This window comes from Rhipicephalus microplus, chromosome 2 (genome assembly GCF_043290135.1).
Source record: "Rhipicephalus microplus isolate Deutch F79 chromosome 2, USDA_Rmic, whole genome shotgun sequence".
NCBI classification, from domain to species: domain Eukaryota; kingdom Metazoa; phylum Arthropoda; class Arachnida; order Ixodida; family Ixodidae; genus Rhipicephalus; species Rhipicephalus microplus.
The window spans coordinates 71,162,603-71,172,930 of record NC_134701.1 but is presented as its reverse complement, the minus strand read 5'-3'; the positions used below and the strand labels follow the sequence as shown (position 1 = coordinate 71,172,930).

The following is a 10,328-nucleotide window of genomic DNA, read 5'->3' as shown; positions in this document are numbered from 1 at the left end:
GCATGGCGTTCGCCCCGACCACCAGATTGTCGCTGTAGTCAGAAGCTTCAAACAACCTCGTTCTTCTTTTTTTCCACGCATCCCCTCAGTATCATATATATATATATATATATATATATATGCTTTCGTTAAGGTACTATGCAGATATCAAGTTGACGCAAAGTGATTATGGTTACTATCCAAGCTTTATAAATTTTTTACAAGAACATAAACATGCCATATGAGCTTCTACTCTACAGGGTCACGTAATGTCTGGTTAACATCAGTTGTAGTTTCAGTATTGCACCACAAGGAGCCTTCAAGGACAATTGTCACAGCAGAAATTTCAGAAAATGTTTTACTATAGTAAATCATTCTCTGGTAACATTTTAATTTCCCCGCAACCATACCATTGAGTGATTACGTCACCTTAGTTGCTGGTTTCTCACGTGAGCAAGCGACACTGACCTGTCAAAAGGGGTGAGGCTCAGCCCCGCAAATTTTCTCAGTGGAGGGGTTGCGCCCCCCTTGACCTCCCGGTTGATATGCCTACGCACACACTGACGGTCTTATCGAGTGCCTCAGCCGAACTCTAAGGGTTCCATGACGACTCTTAGAACAAAGATTATCGATTGAGTCCCAGTGGGAGATTTTTGGTTTGCCCCGCTGGGCACTACCTTTTCAGGGTGAAACAACCCTCTTTAGAGAGAGGGTGATCCAACACTCTTTCATGAAGTACAGTATTCTGTACATGATAGAGTGAATGCACTCCGTCAAGGGAGTAAAACATGTACATTGAAACAGCTTTGCTACAAAAGAATCAAGCAACAAAAAGATAGTGTACACATCCACGGAAACAAAACACACAGACCCTTTCCACTAAAACATGCAGATTGAAACATAACCTTCTCTCTTTATTGGGGAAAGAGGTCAATGCAGGCGTGATGTTTGGAAGCGTTTGCTTCCAACATCACGCCTGCATGGTAGCGTCCAATGGTAGCGTAGTTTCCGTAAGCCTTGAGCTGGTAGATTTAGCGAAACCCTCGCTTCAAATCGGGCCAAAAGTTGAATGGCGTTTCGTATGCAGCTGGACGTTTCTACGTTCTTAGTTCATTTCGTCTCGTATGCGTGTATTAATTTCCGTTCATGCTTATGGTATTGTCTGCGTCTGCGTTGTTTGAGGCCCTACTTTCTCCTGGGTAACCAACGAACTACGTGAGTGATAACAGTAAGCACAACAGACGGTTTGTTGATTTGTTTACTTCCACTTTTCTGAGAGCCTTCTGATCACTAGTGTAGACAGCGAAAGGAGAACGCGGTGGAGTGAGTAATTTTTATTATATATAACACTACGATTGCGTTTTGGCTTTTATTTGTAGAACATGATTGCTGGAAATACCTCTTGAAAATGATCGTGGTAACTGTTCCGCATTCCAAAGCCTCGGCAGTAAATAATTTATAGGAGATGTTTTATTCTTCTGGAAATCATAACATTGAACCTGCCTCTGACTTTGGCTCGGTTCCGTCTTGAAAACAACCATGTGGGTTCTCTGAACCCCTGAGAAAGTGTCGTCAAGAAGCAGAATATTTTACTTTGCTGATTTTAAGAGGAGCAGTGCAACAACGTGGTAGACATGCTCAAGAGTAATGTAGTCATTGCGGATACATCTGCTAAGAACTCCGTAAATAAAATATCCGCTATTGTTGCAACACTAGTATGCATGAACGCTGGAACCTAGTTATCTCAGTTTTGCGGAAGGAGAGCGGTGCGGCCGTATAATAAACAAGTTTGATTTTTGTAGAACCGCTTTCTAGTATAAATGCAAAAGCGGTTTTTCTGATTCTGTCTCATCCTGAAAAGACAAACATGATAATGTATATATATTCGTAAATGAACAAAGCAGAAATTGTGAATAGGAAGTCGAACCTTTATTACATGTGGCTAATGAATAGCAACGTAGCAAACACAAGAGTGCAACTGCAAAGTGTCCATCAATCAAGCATAAGCAGCTGACACACTGTGAACATAAAGTTCGAGCTCGCAGGACATCGTAAATAAGATCAAGGGAGTAGACACCATAGCGTGTCTAAGTGCAGCTGCATGCATTCACTGCAGATTTAGTCATTTGTATATAGTCGTGCAAACTCTGCAATGCATTGCCCCACCACGGTAGTCTAGTGGCTATACCTGTGTCACACGGGCGCGCAAAGAGTCTTTTAAGTAAGCGGTCTTTTACGAAGTTGAAAGACTTTTAACAAAGAGGTGTTTGCGGCGCAGACACACGGCAGCAACGATCTCTTTCTAGTGTTTTCGTTCGAAGACGCTAGCGAAAGCGTGGCGCTAGCAGTTGAAAGAGAAGCAATGAAAATTAAACGATGTATCACGATGTACAAATTAGAGACTTGTTGCACTGCTCGTTTCTTCAAATAAATTTAAGAATAAGAGATGAAGAAACACCAATGTGAAAGTGTTTTGCACTAGATAAGAAAGCATTCCCATAACTAGCGACGTGCGCAAGTCCGTCTGGCACCACTGGGCTTTTATTTACCGTATTTGTTTTTCGCTGCTCTCGACACGTTATGGGCGACCTTACGGTCACATTTCGTTTCATTGTGGAGAGCTTGCGCAGTGAGCTTGAAAGACAGTGCACCGGCATGCGTGAAGCCATCACTCCTGAGAAGCGAGTCGGCATTGCCCTATACAAGCTGTGCTCGTCAGCAGAAGATAGGACTGTGGCCAACCTCTTCGCCGTTGGACGCTCGACAGTAAACACCTTATACAGGCAGTTTTGCGAGGCTGTTGTCACTGTACTGGAACACGAGTGGATCAAAATGGTGACCACAGAGGAAATGGCGAGGCACATTCAGGAATTCGAGGCCGTCACCGGTTTCCGCCAAGGCGTCGGAGCCTTGGATGGATGCCACTTTCCGATCTCGCCACCTAAGGAGCATGCCACAGACTACTACAACTACAAAGGCTGGTAAGTGGCCTAATACAACTTCTTAATGTAAAAAAGCATGATTTGTACCGTATAATAATGTGCCTTGAAAACAGCACTATTCAACCTTTTCGTTACGCTATATAGTTCACTCCTAGCTCTGCCACAAGGGCAAGTCCACATCGCAATAAATAAAAAAAAGCGATGCCAAGTGCTTTCCTCAACGCACAATTTGGTTCCTACCATCTCGCATCACTTACAGGCACTAGAGCAAGCCAAGCAACGCAGTTTTCACGTAAGCATTTTAATGCAACAGCATGAAGGTGCCAGATTGCATTTGCAATGATAATTCCGACATGCTCATAACGGCCGCAGAAAGCAGCAGCTCATCTGCAGAAAACTTAATGTCTATTACCTACTATATTGAGAATATATGACAAGGCTGCAAGAAAAAAAAACATCCCTGGCTACATTAATGACCACAGAAAGCAGCAGATTCTTAGCTGTACACAAATATACATGCTTTTGTGATAGTACTTTAAGGTAGCTGCACCACTGTAACGACTACAAAAACACACGCACACACATTTGGTGTCCATTGCACTTCGCTGCATTCACCTTACGTGCCACGCTCTTTGTTTTTTGCAGGTATAGTATCATCTTGCTGGCACTTGTGGATCACAGATACCGCTTCAGGTATATCAACGTTGGAGCACCTGGACGCTGCCATGACTCGCACGTGTTTGGGTATTCGCAAATCTCCAATGCTATTAAGGGTCCCCTTTTTAAAGCTCCACTTGCCACCATAGCCGAGACAGTAGTACCACCACTAATTCTGTGTGACCAAGCATTTTCATTGGCACCCAGCCTGATGAAGCTGTTTGGACACCGCGGGAAGATTAGTGAAAGCGAAAAAAAGTTCAACTATCGTTTAAGTTCAGCCAGGAGAATTGTTGAGAATGCATTTGGAAGGCTTGAGGCCAGGTTCCGCTTCACTGCAAAAAGGATGGGGTGCCATATAGGCAATGCTCGCTTAGTAATACGGGCATGCTGCGTGCTAAGCAACATTTGTGAGCACTTCAATGACAATGTCCACCCGCAGTGTTTAAATGAGGTGCAGCAGTCAGACGTTGACTTCCCGCAGCCGTCATGCACAACAGAAGCTCTAGTTGGAAACGCAGCAGACATAAGGGCCACGCTTGTGGACTACTACAGTCAAGTGAACTAAAACGCAACAATCACAAGAATCGCCGGAATGAGTACAGGAAATCGCATAACTTTTTATAAAAAAATCAACCATTGCATCCACAAGTTTCTCCTGCAGCTTTAATGCTTTTGTTCCAATCTCCATCTCCTCTTTATGGGTGGCTTCAAATTGCTCCCTCAAGAGACGCTGCTCATTCAGCATCTTCTCCTTCATTTCGGCACCTGTGTATTTTCTCCGTTTTCTGCGGGCGCCATCTCCACTGTCGCTTGGGCTGTTTCTGCGCCCGGTGACACAGTCTTGGATGTTGCTTGGCTGCTGAGGTGCTGATGAAGCCTGTGCGAACTCGGGTGCATCTACTCTCGTATCGTCACTGGACGATCCGGCCACCATGCCAGAGATGAGCTGCATTTCAAAAAAATGACGGAAATGCGGTGATTGCACATTTTCACATGTGAAATAGCCATTAACAACTGCGTGCTATACGTCTGAGTGATGGAAATGTCACATAGAGAAGGAAATGTCAACAAGAGCGCTTTCTGTGTTACAATGCTGACTCCCAAACGAATCGCTTAACTATTACGTTTACCCTAAGGACTGGTGTAATGGTTCCAAAAGCTCTGTGATGCCGAAATGGCAATGTGAGTGTAGATGTATTTCAGCCACTGCAGTCTTTGTCCCATAATGTACTCTTATGACTGTTCCTGTTATATTTGTTCTGGTTTGTGCCACCATGTCATGTTAAATCGTACTTTATTGTGGTGACGTGGCTGATTAAACGCAAAAGAAAATGCTTTCTGAAAATTTATTTCTTTGTTGGTTTATTTAAAACACTACAGCGACAATATCTCGGAAAACATGGCTAAAGGCAAACATGAAGCACCAACGTGGTGCACACTGTGCTACACTGGTACAAAGAGTGGGTTACAGCTTCAAAAAACAAAAAGCCACTGCCATTGCACTTAACGCTGCTACTTGCTTGCAATAAAGAATGTAGCTGCCACTAGAAGTTACTTACTTCCTCAACTGAGGGACTGCTGCTTGCTGGGCTCGAGCTGATCCCAGCCTCCTCCATTAAAGAGGGGTCGTTTACGGGCAGGCTTCTAAGAAATCTATGGATCTCTACAAAAAAAGGTCCAGTTTGGTGGGGACGAGCCCGTTGTCTTTTCTTTAAGGCATTTCCTGAAGAATACGAGAATAAATGATTAAACAGATGTTACAAGACTGACAACTGCGCGCTAAAAGACCACTGGTACATGCAAAATGTACAATCGCGCGGCGAAAAGCAAAAAGAAGCGAATTGTTAAACCTGCGCCACATCAAGCGCGCGTTTCCTTCTTGTTACATGACAGGTTTGCGCGCTTAACAAGCAACAAAGACGCGTTTCTTGACGTTTGTACTTAAACATGTGTAACTGCAACATCGCGTCAATGTAAAGCAATTTCACAGCAAATCACCGAAAAGAAACTTTGTGTGCGGCTAAAACGCGCGATAAGCATGCTTCCAAACCTGGCCATTCACTTGGCGTTCAGCGTTTTGCCTACGGTGGGGCGTCGTTTCGAAAAGATTGTTCGGACGTTTCCCACGCCAAATGCGCTTCACCTGTTTGCGAAAACATTCTGCTGCTCAAATCGCCAGTAAATTTACTGGAAGCATTCGATAACATACCTGCAATACAATTTAAAAAAATCATTTTTTCCCATGATCGCTGTTGTCGTTCCACTTCCCTCCTCACGCTTACAGGCCGCTAAGACGCGTCAAGCTTACTCAAATAATTTGCCTCACCTGTAGGTGTGTGTCAGATTTTCTATTTTTGTGTGCACTTGGACCCTCGTGCGGGAGACACCCGCACTTGTGTGCGCAGCCGCGATGCTGGTGTACACCTTGCCGTTGTGCTTCTGCGCTCGCAACGAGTGCAGGTTGTCCTCCCACAGTCTGATTAGGCTCCACGTGTCTGCTTCTGACCATTGCAGACGCTGCCTTTTCCGTGGGGCGCCGGCTGCTTGATCTGCGGAGTTGGCCATAGACGCTTCGACTCGGACCACTTGAATGACGGGCAAACACACGACTGCCACGCTTTCCTCGCTTGTGCAAAATGGCGTGGCGCGAGACCGAGCGTCAACACGTGATATTGCCGACGCATTGTAGCTGCTTACGAGAGCAGAAAAGGAAATAACCATTAAAAGAGTTCATTACACCTTCTGCAGGATATGAAATTCGTTTTTACAAAGAGTTTTGGTGACAGAAAAATAAGCATTCGCTCTTTTTTTTCCACCACTCGACAATTGCTGGCGCCCACTGGTTTCGAGGCTACTCATTCAGAGCCGTAAAAGAGATCGACGAACGCCGTTTACGAAAAAGACCACTTCTGAAAATGATTTCGCTCTGTGCCGTGTGTCTGCTGTCAGGAACTCCTTTTCAGAAAAAGACCGCTTACTTAAAAGACTTTTAAGTGCCCGTGTGACAGGGGTATAAGGTACTCGGCTCTTAACCCGCAGGTCGCAGGATCAAATCCCGGCTGTGGCGGCTGCATTTCCGATGGAGGCGGAAATGTTGTAGGCCCGTTTACTCTGATTTGGGTGCACGTTAAAGAACTCCAGGTGGTCAAAATTTCCGGAGCCCTCCACTACAGCGTCTCTCATAATCAAATAGTGGTTTTGCGACGTTAAACCCCACAAATCAATCAAATCTGCAATGCATTTCTCTGTGATCTTCTGTCGGAAGCCTGGCTCCTGCACAAAAGAGACAACAAATATTGTTAGAAAAACGTGATATCTAGGACACCAAATCCGCATTTTTCCCTACTTCTCGTGACACACACATTCATCAATATCTCTTGCGTTAAAAAACAGACATGGTTGTGTTATTGAGCTTGGATATTTTGATATAGGCTTCGCTCAGGCATTTGGTCAACTGACCAGGCATATGACTATGTAATTTAATGAAATCTGATTTCACGAATCAGTGGCGTAGCCGACAATACCTCTTTGGGGGGAGGGGGGTTAAACCATGAAAAGACAACCTTATAATGCATCTGCTAATTTTATTATTCATAGAGATGCGATTTTAAACGACACTTCATGCATTCTTGCGTACATGCACGTTTCACAAAGCACGAACCTCTGCTTGATTCCTTACGCTAGGTTTGGTTGTTCATTGGTATTGTGAGCTGCATAGACACTTTTTATTGAAGCAATGTTTCACGCGTAGTAGAAACAACAGCACACTCATTGGGCACAGTTGCATTGTGTTTTGTTTTTCCTGAACGGTCTCTGATAGTGATCTGACCTGAGCAGGGGGGGGGGAATGAAAAACAAAGAAAACAGGAGAGCTTACCTTCTCGTTGATAGAGACGATCATCTGACGAAGATATGCTTCGCCGTATATTTTGGCTTGGGTAGCAAAGATTCACCGGAGAGGAAGCCGCAAAGGAGTACGGTGAATGCAGCACATCAAAAGTTTGCTGTTATGTTTTCTCTCCGCTTGTTTGTCAAGCTTTCGCGCCACAATTGAACTGATGGGGTGTGCGAGCTTCATCAAAACACTTGAAAGCACTAGCGTCCGCAGTGAATCTTGGAGCACTCACACGACGAGCGTAGGCCCACTCGTCGTGCGACGAGAGTGCGTACGAGAAACGTATCGAGAAACGCCGGCAAAGCGAGACGCGGTCTGCCATGGACGCGATGTTGGCGCAAAAACTTCACCCGAGGAATGATTCAAGGTAGCTTGATCGCTTCCTTGTCAATCTCGAGGAAACGCTCAAGATTTTCGCAAGTGAAGGAAGCGTTTCAAGTGAAGGTTGGGTTGTCCACTCAAGGAGCATTTCCAGTGAAGGGTCGAGTCGAGCAGCGTTTGTGAATACTTCGAGCAGCGTTGTGAATAGTCGAGCAGCGTTTGTGAATGTGATTAGTGCCACCAAAAATCACAATCGATTTAGATGCGGACAGAATGGACGGTAGGCTTGCACATTTTATTTGAAGCCAAGTAGCCACTTCTCGCAAGAGGGAAGACAGCCCCACTACAGACACCTATGCAAATAATGGCAGCATATCCACAGAGTGAATTATTGAGAGTGGCGCGAAGCATCCGTCCGTCCATTCGTTCTTGCTTCCGTCCGTCCATGCGTGCGTCTGTGGGGCCGCCCTTGCGTCCATCCGCCCGTCCGTGCGTGCGTCTGTTCATGCGTCCGCACGTCCATCTGTGCGTCTGTCCCTGTGTTCGTCCGTGCATCCGCTCCTGCGTCCGTCCGTGCAGCCATCTGAGCGTTCGTCCATGCATCTGTCTGTGTGTCGGCTCGTCCACCTATTCAACGCTCCAAGTACCACCATCTCGCATCTTTTCATCATATATTCCTCATATAGAAGCACCACCATCCAGCGGACATTGCAAGGACTGAACGAGAGGAGGCACACGCACACTTTCGTACGGCTTGCGCTTCGTGTCTATTTCCCACCTTTAACCACCTCGAGTTCGTGATATATACTAGTTCATTGTATTCATGGCACTGCGGCCCAACGCTCGCTAAACCTTTCTAAAACCGAGGAGGTTACGCCCAGCGAGTATAACGTAGCAACCCTTTCTTGTCAGATAGTACTCAATGTACATGCCAATGGCTGCAAAGGGGGAATGAGAGATAGGAGAATTTGGCTTTTAGTTAACGCGCACGCTGCGATTTTTTTATTGTTCAACAACGCACAGAAGAAATTTCCCACCGGCACCACCTTCGAGGTCAAAATGTAAGACTGGTTACACACTATGACAACGACTACGAGGGACGAACGAGTTCCGCTATAAAAACCTTTGCCCCTAAAAAATATCCGACATCAACAAAACAGTAGAGGGTCATTGTAAGGTCCTATGAAAGCAGAAATTGGATGAGCTTGATGGCTTTATGGAGGGTCAGCTGAAAACCGGTAAAGGCGGGAGACTTTCCAAAGACCTACTGCACAATGGTACCACCAAATCTAATCAGCGTAGAGCGTTGGTGAAAGCTGTTCATTCAGCCACGGATTTGACTCCATATGAGATGATAACAGAAGAACTCAAAAACAAGTGCCTGACCGCCACGGGCGACGCGGTTCTCCCTCAGTTTTCATGCTATGACGGGCTCTACGGGTGTTTGATGAACGACGACTTCAATGTGGCCGAAGTTAAATAGGTTCTCGCATCACTCAGCGGGAGATATATCCCTGGACCCGACGGAATAATAAAAAAATGCCCAAGCACCCCGACAATGATTCTATGAAATTTCTTACAAACAAAATGAACAAAATGTGGCGCAGTGGTCTAATTCCTAAGAGCTGGAAAGCGGCCTGTACAGTGCTGATGCCCAAGCCTGGTAAGGCGCCAAGCAATGAGAACTTCAGGCCGATCTCAATGACATTGAGGAAAGGGAAGGTGGCTGGGTTCGTCATGCCAACCGTCTCACTGAACACCTCGAGTCTAACGAATGCTACACGTAAAATATGTTTGACTTTTGGTCGGGGCTCTCGACTCAAGACACCACGAAGCTCATCAAGCATTAGATCATTGACTCCGGCTCCACCGACACTAAGGCGATCCTCGGCTTGGACTCGGAAAACGCTTTTAACAACATATCCCATTCTTTTATTCTGAAGAGCTTGGTGAGGTTCACGTCGAACAACAGGCATACGATTTCGAGTGCTCTTTTTTTCCTCGAGGTCCACAAAAGACTCAAGATTAACAGGTTTTTTTTACACACAATATTACCCTTGAGTCAAAGGGAACACCTCAGGGGACGGTGACCCACTTTACGCTCTTCAATGCTTGCATGATCAACCTGTCGCCAGCCTTGAACAAGGTACTGCACATGAACCACACAATCTATGTTAAACATCACCGTCTTGTGCCAGAGTGGATGAGAGGGTCAGGTCGAGATCGCCTCACCAAAGGCCATCAATGCTACTGAGCACTATCTCATCCCTACCAGCCTACGGTGTTCGCCCGCTAAGTCCGAGCTCTAATTCTATAACAAGAGTCCTGGAGGTGGTTTTCACCGGCCCAAGAAGCAAGCAAAAAAGAACCACGTCAGGTTATCCACCCGTAACGGCTCACCAGTTTCGCGCGTGGACATTATCAGAGCACTCGGAATGTTTATCAAGTGCAATGAAGCCACCATCAAGCGCATTTGTTCCAAGGCCGAGAGTGTCCTCGGGCTGATGACAAGAATCGCTAAAAGACAACGA

At 45.8% G+C, this 10,328-nt stretch overlaps 1 protein-coding gene across 1 annotated transcript; it reads left to right on the top strand.

Annotated features, from left to right (window-relative positions):
• The first annotated feature begins 2,559 nt into the window (after positions 1-2,559).
• LOC119186492 (uncharacterized) lies at positions 2,560-4,146 on the top strand. The gene is made up of 2 exons (XM_075885005.1): positions 2,560-2,960; positions 3,567-4,146. Exons 1-2 carry the CDS (start codon positions 2,560-2,562, stop codon positions 4,144-4,146), a joined length of 981 nt encoding a protein of 326 aa, XP_075741120.1.
• The last annotated feature ends 6,182 nt before the right edge of the window (positions 4,147-10,328 follow it).